General features: G+C 40.1%; 1 protein-coding gene across 1 annotated transcript in view; it reads left to right on the top strand.

The window, feature by feature from the left end:
* Window positions 1-9,919: 9,919 nt before the first annotated feature.
* The window catches only part of LOC147153178 (XK-related protein 7-like), a 35,095-nt gene continuing 21,382 nt past the window's right edge, over window positions 9,920-23,632 (top strand). The window contains exon 1 of the mRNA XM_086025343.1: window positions 9,920-10,558. Coding sequence (XP_085881469.1) covers window positions 9,960-10,558 — 599 coding nt within the window. The 5' untranslated portion in view covers window positions 9,920-9,959. The remainder of the gene's footprint in view (window positions 10,559-23,632) is intronic.

The following is a 23,632-nucleotide window of genomic DNA, read 5'->3' as shown; positions in this document are numbered from 1 at the left end:
CCTTCAAAGTCACTCCCACCCCCACTGCCTCTGTCAGTCCTCTGTCACTCAACTGGACTCCTACCTGGTGGAGATGAAGGCTTGGTTGAGTAACAGCTTTTTACAGTTGGTACAGTTAAATGGTGCGGTGATGCTTTCCTTTTATTAACCGCCAAAACAATGAATACGATAATTGATTTCAGGATGTCTCCAACTTTCCCACCCACGCAGACTTATATAAAAGGGAACCTCATAAAAATTTGCCGAGCAAATTATTTATGTGGGAACAATAATGAACAGCCATCTGAGATTTGAAGCAAAATCCGAGGCCAGCTGCAAGAGGGGACAGCAAGTCTGGACTTCCTAAGGAAGCGAAGTCCTTTCGATGTAGACCGGAAACTGATATCCCTATTTCAGTCTGTTCTTGTGTGTGCTTTTTTTTTTTTTTTTTTTGCCTGTCATGGCAGCACTGGAGTGACAGAAAAAAGGCACATGGCTAACATTGAGAAGGTGGCTGGGAAAATCAAAGGTGTCTCACAGATTCCTGTGATGGCTGTCCTTGAAAAGCAGGATCTCAAAAAAATAAAACAAAGCCATACTAGTCCCGGGAGGAAATGCTCTTCATCGCTGTATTGAGTTCTTTACGTCGAACCGGAGATTTAGAGTGCCATTACGCAGAACAAAGGAGGGCCAGAGACTTCTTTGTCGCCAGTGAGAAAATATTACAAAATTTCCACAACGCCACAGTGAGTATGTAAAAGTGATGCATCAGTCTGTGTATCTTTGTTTTTATCTGTCAACTGTCCAGTTTTCATCTGTATGATATATTTGATCTTAACTGTCTTGAATTGTTAAAATTGAATTCACTGTTTCTCAAGCGTCCTGTATTTTACACTGTCAGTCTAACCGCCGCCATCAATGATTTATGAAAGAAATTGAATTTTCAACATTGAATTTTTAACATAAAATAACACCACACAATGTTAAATTTAAACTGGAACATTTTCTGAATTTCCTGTTTCGTTGCCGTCAAACAAATCATGCAAGTGACTTGCAGTTGCAAAACCAAATTGGACAAACCAAAAGAAGCAACAACTTGATGTCTCCTTCTCCCATTTTGCCTCCTCTTTTTTTCTTCCCTGTGCTCTGGTTTTGGTCATTTTGACATGTTTACGAAGTTTTCTGGGGTCCCATCAATAAATTTGCCTCTTTCTCCACAGAGAGCGAGCAGTATACTAATTAATCAGAGGAAGGAGTATTTGGTTGTATCAATTGTATTAATATGAATCGGGCATTGCTTTTAATTTTAATTTAAGTTAGCTGTTCCATGTTCAGGTTTAATTGTCAATTTATTGTATACTGTAAAACCAAACAGTCGTACTAGCTTCCCCAGTTGAAAGAGATTCATCCACAGAAGCTGTTGTCTGAATTTTATTCAAAGATCAAGCATAAAAAAATGTTTTGTCTCTTTTTATTTTAACATTCAGTAATTTGACAGTTCATCAAGAAGTTCCATTCCCTGCATTAGTCAGTGGCAGTTTTGTGCATTTGTATTTAAATTAGATTTATGACTGAAGAAAATCTGCAAAAATAACACGAAAAAATATGTTATTGTAAATATGTGTAAGTAGTCACTTGAGTAGTATTTTTTATTTATTTATATAACAGCCACTCATGTTTCACTTTTCTCCACAACAAATTAGGCTGTCACTGTTATTTTAACTTAGTAATAAAATGTTGTTGTTGGTGTTGTTTTCAATAAAAATTACATTATTTAAAATGTTCTTACACAATGATGTTTGTTTTTTAATTTTCATATAGCATTTGAAGTTCGACTACCACCATAATACATTTTGAAATATACAGTAACCCAGGCAGTCAAGAGTTAATTCAACGGAGGTGACGCACATTGCATAAACTGCAGCTCTATCTTGGCAGGAACGCTGATTTTAAATTAATTCACCTTGCTCCTCTTCGCCTATTTGTTTCAATTTCCTCTTCTTCCCCTGGAGGTAACGTTTCAAGGCTTCGCCTTGATGTTGTGTACTTACAGACTTTGACCGACAGATGGCGGCAGTTGACAGTCACACATGATGCTGCTGTTAATCAACTATGATGTGTTACAGGTCGAAATCAGTTCGTACGTTTGCATCACAGTTTTAAGGTTCAGGTTCAAAGTTCATTGACACTGTCTGAAAGGTATTAATTCAACAATACAGAATGTTTAATTTTATGGTTCAAGTTTTCAGAAGTGAACAACTCTAAAGAAGTTTGAAATGTTGCATTACCTTGTTTTGTGACGGGATGATAAAAACATCAAAAATACCTCGACTTTAGTGCTACGCTATAACAGTACTATTAGATCCTACAAGTACTTGACGATGATTCTAAAGGTTACTAGATGTTCTTAAAAATCAACACACTTGTGGCAAATAAAATGGAGCACAAGTCATTGATAGTGTAGTGGTACACACGCCCGAGTTGTGTGCGGGCAGCGTGGGATCGATTCCTGCTCAGTGGCGGTGTCTGTGTGTGCCCTGCAAATGGCTGGCGACCAGTTTGGGGTGTAGTCTGCCTTTGCCCGTTGATGGCTGGGATAGGCTCCAGCACCTCCCCGCGACCCTGTATAGGATAAGCGGTTTGGAAGATGACACACGACAAAATGGAGCACATAAGATTATCCAATGGAGAAAAAAAAGAGTAATTAAAACTGAATATTTTAGTGTGTGCGAAGGGAGAAACAGTCTTCCTTGGTCATCCATCTTCTCATTCTCTGGTTGAGGGCCCATTAATATCATAATGAGACGGGTACCATTTTTGGACATGAGTAATTCATCCTCACTGCTGAGGATAAATAATTGAAATCACGGTGGTGATGTTCCAGGAGAAGGCCAGGGGTGATGTTGGGACTTCAGACGGAAGAACATATATTTAGAAAAGTGCGTTAACTGTCAATAAAAACAACAACAACATACAGTGCGTATATCGTTACTGCTTGATGACCTTGTCAGTCCAATTCATGATAATTTGAAGTTTCTGTGTGTTCCCCTTGCTTGTACTGTTCACAGTACCATCCATTTCTACTAACGTAAAAAGAGAGATTTACCACTTCTGATGCAGCATCTATTTTACAACAGTTGTGTTTTTATGAAGCATTGTACTTGGCTGTAAAACAGTTTTTATTCATCCTGTGAAAAGAGAAATGGGACTTCAGACATGATAGACACACACAGAGATGACTAATAACAGTCGTATATTTCTTTATAAATCATTTTTCTGTGAAGTAGCATAGGAGACGAGTGGTTAGCACGCTCGCCACATAGCCTGGAGATTCTGATTCAAATCTCTATGGAAACATCTCGACATGGTGTGTTCACCCCATTGCATGTGTGGGTTTTCTCTGGGTACGCCGGCTTCCTCAAGCATCATGTTTTGCATTAGAAAGTGGCTATTTTTAAAGCAGGAACCAAAACCATTAATACAACAAAGTATGGCAATGGATACTTAAAGCGGGCCAAACATATTTTTTTCAAGAATATGTTCTATGCAGGCCCACTAGTTGAAACACGACATTCTGATAAATTTTGCGTTTGTGGAATAAGAGTTAATCCACCTGTTTTCAGCCATCTGCGGGGGCGGCCATTTTGTCACTTTTGTCGACTGAAAATGACATCACAGTTGCTCAGGGCTCAGGTAACGACCAATCACAGCTCACCTGTTTTCTGAAGCTGAACACACACACACAAGGTTAATGTTTAAAGCCTTTCCTTATTTTTGTGGGTAGTGTTACCTTCAGGCTCGTCTCATCGTCAACATTCTTGCGTACGTCTCACTTCCTAACGCATCAAGATTTTAATGAAGAAGCAGGAGTTGTTTTATTTATGGTGCACACTGCACAGTAAGGAAAAGAAGTGTGCACTTTATTATGGGATCAGTGCCACCAGTCTGCAGTGGCTCTCAATCAGCGGTACTCCCCGAAGGAAACATCAATCAACCCTCAGACTTTGAGTGATGGATTAACGTGACGCTTGAGGTACTGTGTGCTTGCAGGCTTTGGATTTAGTGAGCGCTTCAACCAAATTTTAAGAGCAACAACATCAACTGAGTTGAACTCGAGTACATAAAATAGAAGTATGGTACATTAAAAAACACACTGGGATCAAATTTAATGCATTCTTTTTTTCTTTTTTTTTACTCCTCAGAAGGAAAGAACCAAGGCGTTCATTGTTTTTTGTTTTTATTTGAAATCCGTTGACCTTTTTACATTAAATGTGGTCAGTGATAACAGCAACTTGTAGAAATTTAAAAGGTGACATTATTCCACATAGCTTGTGGAATAAGCTAGTGGTAAGTATAATATTATGGACAGTGATGTGTAATGATACAATACCGACTAATACACCCAATACGTACGGTGCATGAAACTTTACAGTGCACACAGTATTATCATTATCAGGCCAAATCCTCTTGGCCCTCTTCCATCCACTGTGCAGAAAATAGGATTGTTGCTATCATTGGGACCAATGTTGTCATTTTTGCCAGGCTCTTTTTGGGAAAAATGTTGTTAGAGATGTGGGAAAAGTAGCAAAATATAGCAAAGCATCGCTATGGCAACAATTCAGACACAAGTCAAAGCTCTTGCTTGCTACCGCGGTTGTAGCATCCACAGGTGTGCAAATAAAATAAAAGTCAAACTTTCACAATAAAAGCGATGCACATTTACGTTTGACTTTAATTTCATGGTAACTCTGGGGGCCAGTCAGAGTATGTGAAGTGGACACTGCATGCAGCTGTTACGTGCACCAGGGGTGGAGCCAGAACGTGGTTAGTGGGTGGGCCTGGAGAAATCAGGGTGGTCCTGAATATTTCTCTCACCCAGCACAATCCTCCTGTCCTGACACATTGTATATTCAAATAAAATGGCAAACTAAATAATGTGAAGTTCAGCTCTTCCTGAGACAACCATAATAATGTCATTCTTAATGTTCAATAAAAATAATAAAAACCACAACGAAACACAAATTCATCCATCTATCCATTACCTCACAAGGGTCGCGGGCGTGCTTGAGCCTATCCCAGCTGTCTTCGGGCAGTAGGCGGGCAACACCCAGAATTGGTTGCCAGCCAATCGCAGGGCACACAGAGAACACAAATTCAAAAATAATTAAATAATAATTTACAATAAATGTAAAAGTATATATTTTTTCATGAATCTCACTTGGGTGGGCAGTTTGTCAATCTGGGTGGGCCTGTGCACACCCAGGCCCACCCATGGCTCCGCCCCTGACGGGCACTTTCTGTTGTTTAGTTACAGAACTCATACGTGTGTGCCCACACACAAAGCAGCATGTGCCGTGGTTGATAAATACATAAAAACATAAATACAGTTTTGTGTGACCTGCACTTACATTTGTAGTGGTCCATTGAAATTTTTTGGGCAAGTTTGAAAAATTATGTGTAGATTAATGCATATGTAACTGATCAAATGTAGCTACATTTTATGAAGATTAACATCCATGTCATCAATTGTCTTCAGAGGAGGAACAACTCAACATGTCTTGATGAGTATGTCAGGTTTGGAGCGACTGAAGCTAAAATGGGCTGCCTCACATGCCAAGTTGTTGAGGGCGGGACGTCAATTCGGCCACATCAGCCTGGGTGGCTTTCCGAACTCGTAAATTCATGTCCTTTATTATCTTGGTTCTTCCGCAGCTTTTACAGAATTAACTTGGCTCAAACCAATTTAGCAAAGTATCAGGAAAACCTGGATAAAAACCAAGGAGGGGCGAGGGGGGGGACTTCTGGAAATGGCAAAACCAAACATCTACTGTAAGTCTTCAAACGGTTTAATAAAATGATTTCATGGATTTCCTCTGACAAATAAGCATTAAAACAACTTATCAGTTGTGTTCTGGAGAAAATACTCTCCTCTCAGCCATAGTACTACTAATACCTTTGACTCAGCAAAATGTTTTGGCAAATGTGTCAGCATCAAAACTGCTCTGCACAACCCTCTGGCAGGACTGAATACATAAAATAAGAGTTAATCCACCTATTTTAAGACACCTCAGCGGGCGGCCATTTTGTCACTTCTGTCGACTGAAAATGACATCACAGTTGCTCAGGGCTCAGATAACGACCAATCATGGCTTAGCTTCAGAAAACAGGTGAGCTGTGATTGGTCGTTACCTGAGCCCCGAGCAACTGTGATGTCATTTTCAATCAAAAGAAGTGACAAAATGGCCGCCCCCTGAGATGGCTAAAAACGGGTGGATTAACTCTTATTCCACAAACGCAATATTTATCAGAATGGCTTGTTTCAACTAGTGGGCTTGCATTAAACATATTATTGAAAAAAATATGTTTGGGTTGACTTCCCCTTTAAAAACACAACACAATACGTGTTGTCATTTTTCATTTAGATATGCACGGTTGACTGTACATGGAGGCAAAACTGCACATGCTTCTTGTTCTTTTTTTTTTAATAGGACAGTGCAAACATTGATATATGGTGATAGTGTATCAACATTGGATTAAGTGATAACGATATACCATGCGATTTGTATGTATTTCATAGTCTTTCTTATGCTTCCTTTAAACTAGAAGATTTCATACTACAGTAAAATGCATTCACAGACATAAAGTCAATATTTAAAGCAGTGGTGGAGCAGTGCAGATATATTTCAAATCACTAGGATTTCGTACGTATGATTGCGCACTGATCTGAGACCTTTTAATGAGCTTCCTGATTTCTCAAATTCATCAGGGCTCATTTAATAGGAGCCGTGCATCTTGCAGGGGAAATTACTGCAACTCTTCAGAAAAACAAAGTAGGACATGTGCATGGGAAGAAGCCTTTTCGCTTTGGGTGAGTGAATAAAAAAGTGGATGGAGGAATTTACTTTTTTGATTCACTAAGGAATCAATGGAAGCATCCACCGCTTTGTCCCCCCTCCACCACACCAAGTTTATAAATTAGTTTCATGTTATTGTTTCAAAGAGACTTGAAGGGAGGTGAACAATTAGAGGAAATATGGAGACCTCCTCATTGGCCTCATCATACTTGTGTTGTGTCACACAGCTACTGGAGCTTGTCCAATTAAAAACATCACCGCATGCACAATATTGCACGCAGATGCTCACCAATGTAAATAATGGAGCTCGCTGTGTAGTTGGATGTTTGGACACAAATCATCATTCATTTGTGGGTTTGAAGGAATCTCCAATTTCAGTTTACTGCAATTGGAATAAAGTAACAAGATAAGATCTGTCTATTGAGTTCCGTTAGCCCTTTTTTGTTGCAACACAATGAATTCTCTCTTTTAGGGTGTTAACTCATACTCATAAATGTATATTTTTTTCATATATATATATATATATATATATATATATATATATATATATATATATATATATATATATATATATATATATTTATATCAATGCTGTATAGTGGCCAGCAGAACAATTAAATTATTATTGTTTATTAGCATTTATTAAAGAATGTTTAAAAAAATTCCACTGGATTTCAATGGGGGTCAATTATATGCAGATTTACACGGATACCCACTGTAATTGTGGGAATCTTGGAAATGTGAAACTGTTAAAGGGACAGGGGGGCCGGGATGGCCATGTTTTCACTAACAAGTTCATTTTATATATTTTTTGATTAGGAAAATGAAAAGAGTTGCCATTTTCTATTTTATCTATTCATTTGGGAGAAATTAGGAAATAAGTAACTCCATGAATAACGCTTCTGGCCGCGCCCCCTACTGTTCTATCCTTGTTCAGCCGGAGTCATGGGAGGAACGATTCCAAACTCTCCATTGGAAATCATTGTATTTTCATTGCTTATAACGTCCAAAAATGGCGATCAATTGGCACCAAAATTTATGTGGACATCCCTACTAATGACCACTTCAACATATCAAAAGGATTGACCTCTCCATGGGTGATTTATATGAGAATGAGGAAATGTGGAAGTGAGCAGAGTTACGTAGCCTTATGCTGGGACGAGCGCACACTGCTTCTTTGCTTGAAAAATCAAAACAAACACTGCTTCTTTGCAGATCACGGTTAGGACGGGCGAGGCATTTAACACCAGTCAGGATATTTACAGAGACTAAAGTGGGAATGAGTAGACGTGCACATTTATTTGGATGAGGAATGGCCACAGTTTTTCAACCTCCAACACGCCGTCCAATTTGGAAGGTAACAGTCGAAATGGCACATTCCAATGCGGCCACGCTCGGCTGTGCAGTCAGCCTCGCTGAAACTTTTTGTTCGCTGAACATTGGTGCTTGTTCGATGAGGGCTTACCTCACTCTCACGCCGCTTCACTCCGGCAGAAGGTAGCGGCTGCAAGCAATGTCGGACACCGCACGCGAGTGCTTGGGAGGCAGCCCCGCTAAATGAAGACGCAGGCTCATGTTCACCTCCACACGCTGGGCGGACAGTAAGGAGCTAATGTTGTTGTGCTAACGCCTTTTGTTTTAATGGCCTGAAGCTAGTTGTTGCTATTAGCTGTCCCGTTATCTTACCTTTGGCCGGGGAGGGAAGGGGGTGGGGGTATAAAGATCCTATCTGCCTGCCCTGTTGCTCGCTGGAAGCCGCCTCCAGCCGTCTCCCTCCTGGGAGTTGACACGAGTTTAGCGTGGCTAAGTGTCCGGAATATAACCAGTCGGGGTTCGTGTGCGCATTCATGCTCTCATCCGCTTCAGCTTGTGAAAGTGGAGGAGCAATCGCCACGGTATTTTTGATTTTGTGGAGGTGATCATGATGAGATCACGTTTTATGTCAATAAATCCAAACTATTGTGCAGAACACTTTTATACTTTCACAGGTGAAGTGGACAAGAGTAGTAATGTGCATTTGCATTTTGGTGGCGATCGGTCGCTTTTTTAGACAAAGCGAGCAATATTACCACGCTTGCCTCCCTCCCGTGACGTAGACCGCTGAGATCGAAAACATAACATAAGCCACGCCTAAAAAGGGGGCGGGGCAATTTGCCGTAATTCTAATCACAAAAAATGACCTTAAATCACGGGGGGGGGGGCACTTTAGTACTGATGTCATTTTCACATGCAAAGCTATTACAGTATATAAGTGCCAACGTTAAGTTCACCCAAGTGTCCCTTTAATGCCATAACCGTGTGCATTTTTTAAGGGACAGTGATAACAGCATTCAAGGGAGCTTGAAACAGTCCCGAGAGCTGCCCGTGTTTCCACCACATTTGCACATGTACCTGCAAAAAAATACAAAGTAAAGTAAAGTAAATAAATATGCTTTTCTCTAAACACCGATTTTATAATGTAGGACAGCAGGTTGATATCTTTTGGAAAGATCTAAAGTTCATAATTTTATAAATTATAAAATTTAATTTAATAACTTAATTTGGCAATTACAGTATCATGAAGCCATTCTTGGCCAGGGTCAAATTGTAAGCATACTTTGTGCATATGGAAAGTGAACAGTATATAAAGGTTAAATTAAGTATATGTTGTTTGTGTGACATTTTTGTTTGGTGGTGTGACGTGAGATTTTTCTAATGCCAAATCTGTGCCACGCAAGGCTCAGTAAAGGTTGGGAAACACTGTTCTAGCATGATCCTGTCCAGTAGGCGGCGTTTGACCTTTCTTGCAATATTTCATTTGGTTGAATTAAAGTGAAGGTGTTTGTGCTTTCAATTTCTTGACTTGACCTTTTTTTTTCCTTTTCCTTTTTAGATACACGCCCCTTGACATTCCAAGTCCCTCACTATTGTCCAAAACGCCGAGAATGAATCTGCTGCCACACGCATGTGCTTTGAGTTGATTTTTCCAGGCAAATACACAGAATCGCGCAAGCTTCTGCGAGCTTTCCAAATGCTCCTTGGCGCTTAATTGGCTGCTGATGAGGCTATTTATGACGTCATCCCTCCTCTCCCTCCTCCTCCCCACCTCCATCACCTCCTCCGTCTTTCTCTCCTACCCCAACCAACATGGCCGCTAAGTCTGATGGAGCAGCGGTGGCGGTGGAAGATGACAACCCGCCCAGGAGCCTCTCGGAGCCAGGCCAAGCCACCCCCGCCGCCTCCACCGGGGCCGCCTCCGCTGCCTCCCGACCCCGGCGCGGCCCCCCGGGCGGACAGGCATACACGCTGCTGGACTGCTGTTGGGTACTGTGCGCCCTTCTCGTCTTCTTCTCCGACGGCGCCACCGACCTGTGGCTGGCCGCCGACTACTACCTGCGAGACGACTACTGGTGGTTCGGCCTGACGCTCGTCTTCGTCGTGGTGCCCTCCGCCGTCGTGCAGGTTCTCAGTTTCAGGTGGTTCGTGTACGACTACTCGGAGCTGAGCGGCGCGGACGGGGCGGCGGGAGAGGCGGGTGAAGCGACGAGCGACGCCGCTGTCGGAACCAAGGACAGCGAGCAGCGTGGCGCGGCGACGGGCAACGCGGCGAACGCGACCGCCGTCCCCGCGTCCTCTTGCCCGTCTGCAGCGACCGGGAGGGGCGGACGACCTCGGAGATGTTGCACCGTGTGCATGTGGGTCTTTCAAACGGTGCTCCACGCCTTACAGCTGGGACAAGTGTGGAGGTAGGACATGCGTGTATGTGTGTGCGCGCTATGCTGATTTTTGTTCAATGCACACACACACACGTGTCTGCAGACTGCCTTCGCACACTCTTGCTTTGATGCGTTCGTGTTTGTGTGTCATATGCATGCATAGTGGTACCTTGCCTTACAAGCCCAATTCGTTCCGTGACGAAACCCTAAACTCAATACAATACACTACAATTTTATTCATATAGCGCATTTCATAACAGCAGTATATTTCTGATCAACATTCCCCATTGAAATTAATGGCAATGCCCATAATCGTACTGCCCCTAAAAGGTAGTACTTTGCTCCTAAAATGTTTGACAGCGCAAGTACATTTGTAACGACTCACACCTGAGCGACCTGTAAATTTGCTGATTTTTATTTTCAAGTTATTATTCTTTGATGTTTTTTGTTGCTGACAAACTTCTGCTGCACAATTCAGTCCATTTATCAGTAATAAAATGAAAATGAGTGGAAATGTGACTTTAGTCGACTAACAATGTGCGGCTATAAATGTTCTACTTGAACCCCGAAAATTTCAGCAGCCTTTCTCAAATGGGGTGGCATGTACACAGACACAGGCAGATACACCTGGTTTTCAAAATAAAACTTCTTTCAGAGTCTAATGATCTGAAAAAAGAACGTTTTTTTTTAGTCCAATCCTCCTGTGCAGCCGGGTACCAAATGGTCTACAGAACGGAACCGGTCTGCAGTCCGGTGGGGGCTGCTGCTGTATATGATTTACCTGTGACAACACAAGATTATCAAATGAGCAGGTCCAGATTCGCATGATCATACCAAACTCAAGCACTGGGGTCAAATCCAAATTTTGCCAATCACATCATTTCATGCGAACCGCTAAAGAAGTCTTGTCTTAAGAAGTCTTAACATCTTTTTTTTTTTTTTTTTGCTAAAATCCGTACCAAAATGTCTAATTGTTGTTTGTATGCAGCAATATGATTAGGCAATTACACATTTACATGGTTTCAGCCGTAAAGGCCATCTAAGGCAAACCATTACAATGCGCCCCACGACCAAAGTTTGACACCCCTGTTTTAAAACATCAATGACTTGCTTTGACTAAAAGACACAACATCATTCTTCTAATTGTTACAATCAGGCACTTTTGCTGCTTCTCTGTCCAGCTGATGCTTCGGTTTGTCTTTTGTTCTGATATGTGCTTTGAGCACATCGCTGTATGGTGCACAACATTGTTTTGACGACCAGACCACAGTGTTGTCCATGTACACACAGACATGCAAATCCTAGTAAAACCACTTCCATCAAAGTCTTCATACACCACTAAAGCCGGGTACGCACATACACATTTTTAACATCTTAGGCTCAATTTTTTGTATGTGTGTATACAGACCAATCAATGTAATGGTTTTATACTGTGCCGACCCCGCATAAGAGAGTTTAAGGTACAACCATAGTTGATGTGCAAGTGTGTTTTGTTTCTTTACAAGGTGACGTCGCCAACTACTTGCCCGGCAGGCATATTATAGCTTTTTTTTTTTTTTTTTTCAGTGTTTTTCTGTGGGAATGTGTATTGTTTTTACAACATTGTCGTCTGTTAAAATGTTGCCCTTTTTTTATTAGGCCATTGTCGTGTAAACACGCTCTTATATTTACAAGCTGCCAGTGCAACACTGACTGTCACTGTCTTCCATAAACACAATTAACAGTAAAATACTTTACAGGTACAAACATGAAGCGGTGCCACTCACACCGCCAGAGAAGCATAAATATATACAAGACGATGCCACAGTCATTATCATTTGGTTTCGACACACTGCCACAAGATGACATTTGCTGCTTAACAATCACTGCAGTTTCATGCAAAGTAGCTCAGGGGCACCAAAGTAGTCGTAGTACAAAGTAGCAAAATACAGTAATTAACATTGACGGGATACTCAGCTGAGGAGAGACCTCAACCAAGGCTGCATGCAAACACATCCCGAAAGTGTAGAATATTTTCACATGTGCATGCTGTTTGTACTTCAATGAATCGTTGCGTCGTCACGTCAATCGTATGCGTATTTAGTCACTGATATTGGCTGGGCTCTCGTCTCAATTCTAGCCTCGCTGTGTGGTTTTTGCATGTTCTCTCAGTGCTACGGTGAGTTTTCTCCAGTTTCCTAACAAATTCCAAAAATATGCATGTTAGGTTCATTGTACACCCTGGACCGATCGCCAGCTAATCTTAGGAAACATATAGAGAAACAACCAATCGCAATTGCGCTCACAACTATGCACAATTTGGAGTCTTCAATGAATTAAACATGCACCTGAAATTTTGGTGACAGAAAGTAGACTAGAACTTAGACTAGCTAAAAACAGGTCTAAGTTCTGGCGCAGGTGGCGTAACGGGATTTTGGTGGATTTGATTGAGCACACTCTAAAAACAGTTGGGTTAAAAATAACACAATTTTGGGTCAAAAATGGACCAATCCACTAATTGGGTCAATTTGACCCACGTTCTTGCATTGTTTGGTACAAAACAGCCCAATTTCTGGGGGTTGTTTTGTACAAAACTACCCATTTTTGGGGTTGTTTTCTGCAAAAACAACAAATTGACCCAAGTAGTGGATCTGTCAATTTTTGACCCAAAATTGTGTTATTTTTAACCCAAGTGTTTTTAGAGTGCAGGCAGACAGATTCTGTGCTTCGCTAATATGTGTGATGGATGCCACTGTATTTCAGAGTGCATTGAACCCTCTGAATCTTCATAGAAACAATGTCATTGAAAGCATTGTTATTATCATCCTCTTTATTAGGGTATTTTTAAATACCCCATGGGCACAGCTATTGACAGGGGGGGAGTCACACACATGGACAAGTGCTCCCTTGCAGCGGTGATCCGTGATGGCCCTGGTAAACTTGACATCATCTGCAAGTGTACGTCTGCTTGCAGTTCCTTATAAATGTATTTTGCGCGCTTCGATTTTCTGCATTGACTCCAGAGAATCTAACTCTCTTTATGCATTGTCAAAGATTATGGGCACGCGTCTCCTGCGCGGAATTTAGCGGGAATGAGTGAAGACAATTTCATTGGTCAGGATGTAAGTCGGCTACATTCACTCCCACAAGGGTGCAAACACCCATTTCTAACTGCGGCCTTCTACGAAAATTAGTTAGACTGCAATTTGCACGAGACTTGCGCTGGGTAGGGAAATAGCGCCCTTTGTGGCAGATATTCAAAATCAAGAGGGTTCTTAAAAAATACTGGAGTATTTAAAGTAGGACACAGCAATAGAAAATGTGGTCAGTGTGTCTCTGTGTAAGTCTGCAGACAGTCAGTCAGATTGGGAGTGGCGGGGGGCTTAACAGATATTGTTGTCTTGGAACAGTAAAAAAATATCGAATTTTTAAAGTCTTCAAATCAGCAGCACTTGTCAAAAAAATATCCTAGTTATGCTGTTGTAAAAATAAAAAAAAATGTTTTATTGCAGACAAGATGTCCCACTGCCAGGGACTCCCCACAAATCAATCTTTGGAAATCTAAGTGGAATCTTCATTTGAAATATTACCTATAAAAATAAATGAATAACCACATATATTTCCATTCAATGTAATGGTTTTATACTGTGCCAAATGCCTATTAATTCAGCAGAAATGCTTGAATGCTGAATAAAATGAGTTGCCATGTGAGAGGAGAGTGGCCACAACACAATATTAAACATTGTGATTCACTTTACGCCAGCTAATTTCAAACGAGAGCATGTGGGATTTTACATAATTACATGCAGAGACAGTAATAACGTGCATTAATAAGCAACAATAACATGCTGAGATATGCACAAAAAGAACAAACTGGCTGATGAAAATCCTGTGCTATCTAAACGGCATGCTATGTTAGTCAAAATATGAGAGCGAGAGCTCTTGTGTGATGCTGTATTACAATCGACAACCCCAAAAAGTCAACATAAGGTTACATGAATCTCTCTCTGGCAGTGTCAATCAAAACTTCACATTATTAGTTTTGTAAAGACTTTTTTTTTTTTGTATGGTTTACACCAAATTTCAAAAGATTGTTTCCATAACCACAGATCAACAGATTATTTCCTATAGAATAATTGTATTGCAATCTGAATAATCATGGACAATCATGGACAGGAATGACTAGATAAAAAAAGAAAAATGAGGTATTCATGATCTTAATTTGTAGACAATTTGATCAGTTCCCCCCGCTCTAAACCAGATTCATCGATCCCAGTGAGAGTTTAACTGTTTGGAGCAGTTCCAAGTGGACCGATGGCTTCACGTGGGGCACTGCCAGCTCGATCATGTGTGTGCTTGTGTTTGTGTGCGAGTATATAATTCATATTTCATTTGAATTTTGCCTGCGTTTAAAGTGGCTGCTGTTAAAAGTGGCTGCCATGAGCAACGAGAATTTGAAGCTATTAAACGAATAACAAAACTAGCAGGTCCTTCGCTGAAGTGGCACCTTCAGGTTTGATGAATTTTTTTTGACACTTTTGTCAAAAACATGGCAAGAGTGTTGCCACTGGTTTGTGGTTCTTGCCTCGCATGTGATTGGGAAAATAAGACGGCTTGGCTGGTGGTTGTGTTTGTTTTGTTGTTGTTTAGTTTTTTCGTTAGCGCAGCAAACTGTAATCGAGCTTGCAGTCATCTGCTTAACTTTGGTCCCGCTCCTCGTTAAAGGGAAACTAGAGACACTGAACAACACATATAGATGAAACATTTTTTTTCTACCAATATGCTTAGTAGTAGACAACCACTATCCCACTGGTGTGATACAATCGGCGAGACTGAAATGGGAATATTCGCTGAAGACAAAATTAGGTGTGACAGCTTAATATGCAAGGATACTATTGCTGTAATTAAGCGCTAAGGTGAGATTTTGCACAGTCTGGAAGGCTGCAGGCAGACCACCTCCTGTGGCACTAACAAATAATCTGACTTCTGGTCAAATTAAAATTTGGCTCCAGGGCCCCTACAGATTAATTCAGAATTCTCTGCGGTTAATAAAAATTTGTTGACAAGCTGACGAGGGTGAAGCGCAGTTCAACTAAAAGAAAAAAAATACTCATTTTGGGATAAAAATAAAAACTACACGTTTTTGCTTGGTTAAAGAACAATTATAAATACAGAAGAGAAAATAACAAATTTAACTTAACCCTATAACGCTAACGTTAAAATTAGTAACGCCATCACTAACGTCGGTTACATTTAACACACACATTTAATACACTTTTCATCAATTTATGTAAAAGTACAACACTGTATGCCAAATTGGAAGTTGTCGTCTTTAATTTCTCAATACGAAATATCACATCAAAAATGTTGTGCGGGTGAAAATCACCCGATTTTAGTTCACTAAACTAATGAACTACTAACTAACCGGTTTAGATTTTTTTTTACTTACATTTAAACTGTGCATAACAGTAAACTGTATTTTCTTCTTTAGAAATATTAGTAAGTGAGATTTTGGACTGTGAGACGAAGCAACGTCAGAATCACAGCAGCAATTTTGCCGGCTAAAACCATACATTTGAGTGAGCTTGCTTTGTTAAAAAATGGATCAGTACTAACTGCAACTGTGTCAAGCTGTCAGTACAAGTGTGCAGAGTCATTTTCTCCTATTAAACTGCCTTTCTAAAGACTCGCTTAGCGGCTAGCTGCTAGTCACCATACGCTGACAATGTGTCAGCGTAATTAATTAGAGGTGTTTTTTTTTTGTAGCATCCTTAATTAGCGATTCAACATGACTTCAGTGTGATGTTGTGTTGATATTAGTGGCAACAGTTTGTGACGGCAATATAAACTGGCACCAACTACAGTCGGGAAGATGAGTCAAGACACCAAATCGCAACTTAAATAGGGAGTCAACACAAACATATTTTTTCAAGAATATGTTCTATACAGGCCCACTAGTTGAAACAAGGCATTCTAGGGATCTCATTTCATGGAGACACCACTAACGATGACGTCACGTCCTAACCGTGCGTAAAAAATGAATGTATCTGAGCCGTGGTTGAATTACTACAATCGCCATAAATGTCCACTTTATGCTTCATTTTTCAAGTGGGATTAAATTAAAGTAAAATGTAAAGTCAATAGTGTTACTCAAAAATACTTTGCAGATTCGATCCCCTGCTGCCAGCAGTTTCCCTCTGCCTGCGCGGAGCACATTTTGGGCTCCGGATGACGCCAATATCGGATATTTGCGACCTGGCCGTTCAGACCGCGAACGCATTGGAAAAGATTGGATACGTATCCCGATCTAGGACAGCATATGAAAGCGACCAAAGTCGCATTTGAAAAAAATCGGAATCGAGCCGTTCAGACTGTCATAAAAAAATCAGATACAGGTCGCATATGGGCAAAAAAATCCGATCTGCGTCGCATTTGCCTGCGGTGTGAACCTAGCCTTATACTGCGCTGTGTCCGCCTTGACTTTATTTAATGCAGTGAGCCTCCTAAACTCACCATAGTCTCCCAATTGCTTGTTCTTCAAATGTCGGATTAAGTTGGTTGTGTTGAAACACAACCATGCTTTGGCCATGCTCCCCGCGCGAGGTACCTTTTCATGGCATATACAGTATTACACCAACTGCGGTGGTCGGAATATTCAATCAAATCCTTTTGCCGATCAAAACATCCGATCACCCGCAGCTCATGCTTCGCAGCTTTGTGTTGCACCCAAAGGCTTTGATCGAATATTCCGATCGCGTCGTTTTTCACGAAAATCGGCCGGTCGTGATCGGTGCCCGATCGATTGGAGCATCCCTCATTCTGATAAATATTACATTTGTGGAATAAGAGTTAATCCACCCGTTTTTAGCCATCTCTGTGGGCGGCCATTTTGTTACTTCTGTCGACTGAAAATGACATCACAGTCGACAGAAGTGACAAAATGGCCGCCCCCTGAGATGGCTAAAAAGGGGTAGATTTTGCTGCATAACTCATATTCCACAAAAGCAATATTAATCAAAATGTCGTGTTTCAACTAGTGGGCCTGAATAGAACATATTTTTGAAAAAAATATCTTTGGGTTGATTCCTGCTTTTATGATCCAAAACAAATTAGAATGGTGAGGTTCTCAACATACCCAGCCCTACTAGTCGTGCACTACATTCTCAACATGGAGGAGGCGCATTTGTGAAGTGGGCTTTTGGAAACCCCGATTGTTTATGTGTGTGATTTTTCAGAACACTGCAGCAGTCTTCAACCTCGTTGGCGCTGACGACCAGTTTCATTTAAAGACATATTTTTTATTTATTTTAATAGATAGGCATAAAAGTCAGAGCTGGGAATTTTACTAAAAATTGAGCGTCCGTTATTCGTCATCCATCTGCATCGTGGGTACGCTACCCATCCGTTGTCCGTCATTCGCCTTTTTTGGGGTGGGGGGTTGGACGGGCGTATACTACCCGCCTATAAGGCTGGTCCACTTCCGATTTTAAACGGGCTTCCATCAGCCTTTCCGACTGCAAACTTCATCAAGAATTTCACTGCTCCACAGAGTGTTATAGTCTGGCTGATTGGAAGAATGAGATGCCAAACATTTTTGATGAACGACTGTTGTAGTAGTTGACTTAAGTGCGGAGTAGCAATGTGGACTCAAGGACCAGTTGACGAGTCGCTTTTAACTGCCTCGTCGTCTCTCATAGCAACGTGGCTTTCCGGGATTTGTTGTTACCCTTTTAACCCTTGATAGATTCCTGTAGTTGATGCTAAGGAGCTCCTAAAGCTAAAGGAGGAGCGGCTCGCCGCTCGCCAGGCACTCGAAGTTGCGCTGCGTCTCCTTAGTAATGGCCGGCAGCCTGTCAAGCAACGGTGTGTCTTTAAAAGGCTTTTTTTTTCTTCAAGCATCTAATGGCGGCGGTGTGCGAATGCACAGAGGCTTCATGTAAAATTCAATGGAGTTATTGATTATGAATAAAAATATGCCTGCGGGAAAAGTGTTGATGATCCGCAGCCACCTGCCTGTCTGATGCGCCAACTGATGTTTGTCTGTCAGCCTCTGCTGAATAATTCACCGCAGCCCTCTGGAGAGCTGTCAATCAAATGTCCTGTGTGTGTTTGTGTGTTGAACATTCTAGGTCTCAATGTTTTTGGTTTTCCAAGCCTAGAGGTATGCATAGGTCAGCTTGGATAGTCTTTAAAGACATGCGTTTTTTTAATCACGCTTTAAAACAGTTGCCAGGTGTTCTTATAACCTAACAAAACAAGCTATGCTTTTGCTTTACATTAAATGTGTTTTTTTTTTTCTTGTCTTGCTGAAATCATCGCTCTCTCTCTCTCTCTCTCTCTCGCTGTCTTCTCCTTTTCTACTTCAACCCGACCAGTCAAGACAGATCTTGGGTCTTGGGTCTGCTCAAAGTATTTTCCCAAGAGGGAAAATAGTTTTTCTTTGCCTCCATTTCCTCGTGCTTGCTTATTTGGGGTTCAGTTAGTCTTTTTTCATTTCATTCATTCATTAAAATGAAAACATTCCGCGCCAAAAACAAGTTTTCTTGTGTTGAACATTTTCTCATTGAGAGGGGTGGAGAAGGGTCTGATGCTGTTATTCTTTTAATTCCAAGAGCTTGAGGAGTGCTAATGAGCCAAAGCCCCAGTAGAGCGTACCGATGCAACATTTTGCCGCCGCTAAATGCATTGAAAGTGTCCATAATCGATGTGTGCTTCAATTCATATTCGTTTTCTCTATTTTTTTTATTTTTTTTTAAATCGGAAGATTAATGTACCGTAGCTTCGAACGTACACGGCTGCCTTTTATTTACTTAGCTAACGGGAGAAATGTCACATGAGTCAGTCAGCCAATCATCAATGTATTTCTTCAGACATGACACATTACGTGGGGTTACGTAGCCAATCGGGTGCCTGTATTGCGAACACAGGCACCCGATTGGCTGCGTACAATGAATCCGGAAGTGAAGCACTCAAATGCCACACTGGCGAGCAAAATTACATTTTTAAGAAGAACGGCTCATTATTTTGCAGTGAAATGCGACCGGAACGATTGCAAGGAACTTTTACCGCAACGTTGCATGCTCCCCACCCCTCACCACATACACAATGAATGGGGTTGGCCAAATGCTATATTTTATTTTTAAAAAGAGGGATCTGCCGAATAAAGAAAAAAAAAAAACAACTGCAACCCAACAACAATGAACTTGCCCTTATATTAAATATACTTTTGTTATTGTGATCACATTGTTGAACAGAGTGGATTTGATCAAAACATAATTAAAAGCATTCAAAACAAACATTTAAAAATGCAATGTTGACCTTATTGGAGTCTACCTTTGTCATAAGTTAACGTCTGCGCATATTCACGAGCGACTGGAATCTGTTGCCAGCTCCTCCTCCGGGAGCAGTAAAGTTCGACTCGTTTTACGGCCTTTTGCTCTAAATGGAGCGCTCGGTCAGAATTGCTCCAAGTTGGCGTTTTGAATTAAATCTTAAACGGCTGATGCAGTTTGAAAGGCAAACTGTGCTTAAACTATTTTGCTGTTGAATGGACTCTAATGGTTTTTGGAGCCCATTAAAGGCAGACTGAAGGAAATCAGCTGTAATTCTCTGCAGCTTTTATGAGATGAGCCGCTCTTGGCCCACACGATCCGAAAAGCTCTGTGACGCCTCATAGGCTACACTTCAATCCTTAACGCTGTATTAAGAGATCAAAAAGGGAAAAGACAAATAGGCGATACCTTCCTACATGGTTTTATGTGTCAAATGTTGATGTAGTGGAATAATTAAGGCCCACCGCACTACTACACAAATATGATTATATTTGTCATTCGTCGTTTACTTCCACCGACAAATCAGAGATGGGAAGTAACTAAGTACAAATACTTACAAAGTACAAATACTTGGTTACTGTACTTGAGTAGTTTTTTTCAGTAGTTTATAATTCACTGAGAATTTATTTTCGAGACTAGTTTTTACTTTTATCCGTTACATTTTAACACCGGTATCGGTACTTTTTACTCGATACATTTTCAAAACAAGGTCATTACTTTTCTTTACTTTTCTTTTACATGATGCATGGTAAATTATAAAAATAAATTAGACCAATGTTCATGGCTCCGCCAATCATATGAAGGGTTGCACCCGTTCTCGGACATCCCAGCTAGTGATTGGCTCTATCTCAAGTAGGGATAGACAGATTATCGGCCCTGGTCGATTATAGGCGCCGATATTGTGCGTTTTGACAAATGTTGGCATCTGCCTTTTTAAAAAAAATCTGATGGCCAACAATAAATCAATTTAAAACTGTGTTGAAATCAAAACAAAGATATGTGAAGGTTTAATTTTCTGTCATTTTGAAATTTTGGAGAACTTGATTTCATTCATTACATTGAAAACTATATGGAGCTATTTTTTTTTAAATGTTTTCATTTCACTTTTTAAGACAAAAAATTATAGTAATAATAATACAAAAAGACCCTACATTATCCAAATCTGAAAAATTGTTCATTAAACATATGCTTAAAGATGTTTCAGCAAAGTTAAGAATTTTCTCTTTTTATTTATTTATTTATTTTTTAGATTTTGATGCCAATATATCCTTTTTTACAAAAAATTAATATCGGCTCCAAATATCGGTTATCGGCCGCCTTGACTACTAATAATCGGTATCGGCCCTGAAAAATACATATCGGTCTGTCTCTAATCTCAAGCTATGACATAACCCGAGAACACGCTATGCTACCCGCTAGAGAAGATAATTTAATTGAAAGGTGAGAAGTAAAATGATTGACGATGTGGAGGGAGTGGACCAACAAATCTTAAATAAGTGAACTACTAATAATATTGACATTTACAAATAATAAAACATTACATTTTAATGACTATGGTCTAATGCAAACCCGATTGGCATCATTGATCATATTTGTTGATTGTTATAAAACATTTATAGTGAAACAATAACACTTATATTGTATATAAGTTTATTCTTTGTATATTCGTATATTCTTCTTCCTTTCACCTGACATCCTTCTTCTCTTAACACCCGGTTTGAGGCTGCATGTTCTTTTGGAATAAGTGTCACGAAAAAAAGGCCAAGAGAAAACGTGAGCTACGCCGGGGTGACATCATGAATGATGGGGGTTTAAACTCCAAAACATGCAACTTCGGCCATACTTTTCCCGCAAATTCTGAACTGCACAACATCACCAGTGTTCAACATTAGAAATTCCACTGTATTACTCGGCATCACTGTTAGCTCCCTATTGATTGTGAACAACATCCTACAGGGACAAAGATTTTTTTTCTGTTACAAACCCCATGTGACCTTGATGCAGCTTGTGTTAAAAGGAACAAACATGCTGAGAACTGCACAAACTGTAGCACGCACGCACGCACATCACACACACAAACACCCCCCCCCAAACACACAGCTGTAAATGTGGCCTGCGTTTCAGCAGTATAAATACAGTACACACATTAATATTCTGGCTGTGTAAATGCATGCATTAATATTCAAGTGGTTTTATTGGAATATTCACTAATATTCTAGTGATGCATTTTCTGTATGTTGTGAGATTGCAAATACAGACATAAAACATTTAATATACCAATGCTAACATAATAAGCAAATATAGGGGAATGGTGTCTGCGTGCACAGATTACAATTTAAAACAAGTAAATAATCTGAATTTGTACATATTCTATAGATGGAAATTAGGGCTGCAACTAACAGATATTTTAATAATCACAAATTTGTCGATTATTTCGTCCGTTACTTTGATTACTCAATGAATCAGATTTTAATAATCAATGAATCCGTCAATTATTTTGTCAGTTAATCGAAGAATTGGATTTTAAAAAACATGTTTTCATTTCGATCTCTGTATTCAAAAACATGACATCATTTCAAATTGACAGTGCCAAAATCCCCAAACATAAATTAATAATGATTCAATTACTGGCTTGGTCCGTAGCATGTCAGAAAATAGGCAAAAATGTTCATCATTGTTTACCAAAGTAAAAGCAAATATTTAATTTTGATTCACAACACAAATATAATCAGTCCACTTTCATGGAGGACTACAGAAATCGGATAATATTTTCTAAGAAACTGAAATTCTGGGCATTTGGACAATTTTTAATTAAAAAGGGTATGTAAACAATTCATCATTTATCAAAAATAACTATCGATTAATTTGATATCGATTAGTTGTCAATGTATCATTGCACCTCTAATGGAAATATGTGTGCCCTTTCAAAATGGTTGAGATTTGATTGAGCCTAGCACTGTGTGAATTTAACAATATGTTTATTATCGATGTTGATTTCAGTTGTGTGCAACTGCAGCGCATTACTAAGAGGTGTTTTCAAATTTGGGACTAGAAGACAGTTAACCATGACGTCACACATTCTTCCAGGTGGTAAAAGCCGAAGCATTCTCCGATGACCCGACTAGTAGACAAACCCTTGCTTTCAATTGATCAAGGCAGAGTACTGATAAAACAGGTTTAATGACTTGGATGAATAATTTTCTTCCTGCAGCGTGATGCTCCTCTACCGCCCATGTTTGAATATGTGAAGTGTCAGTCGAAAACAAGATGCTGTGTGAGAAACTGCTTGAAAGGAAGATCATTTACATTTCAACACGAACGTTTATTTGAAAAAATGTACGTGCTGGGAATTCAGACAGACAGTAGTTAGCATAATCTTTGAGGTTCTTGATATTTCATATTCAGGAAATAGCAACAACTGATTTAACCTTGGTCATGTTAGCATGCTATCATAATGTGTGAATTAGGCTAGCACTCCACTCAGTGGTTCTTTTGGTGACTCATGCTGTTAGACTTTGGTAGATTTATCATTTACGTTCTCTATTCTACCTGTACATGAGATAATTTGTCTATTTCTACTTCCCTGTTACCTAACTAAGAAGGCTATTATCTCTTGAGCTTGACTTTTCTATTGCTTGCATCGATGGCGAAATCATTGTAATCTGTCCTAACATTTCTATACCTATGAGAATATATCTTTCACATTCCACATCTGGGGGTATGAAAGCATCCTCAATGATCTCCTCCAAGCACAAAACCGTGCGTCCCGACTGTATCAATGAAGAACATTTAC

This window comes from Filicampus tigris, chromosome 1 (genome assembly GCF_054856515.1).
Source record: "Filicampus tigris isolate MCC_2025a chromosome 1, RoL_Ftig_1.0, whole genome shotgun sequence".
In the NCBI taxonomy this organism is placed as follows: Eukaryota; Metazoa; Chordata; class Actinopteri; order Syngnathiformes; family Syngnathidae; genus Filicampus; species Filicampus tigris.
Note: the sequence above shows the minus strand (reverse complement) of the source record. Positions and strands in the feature narration are given on the sequence as shown.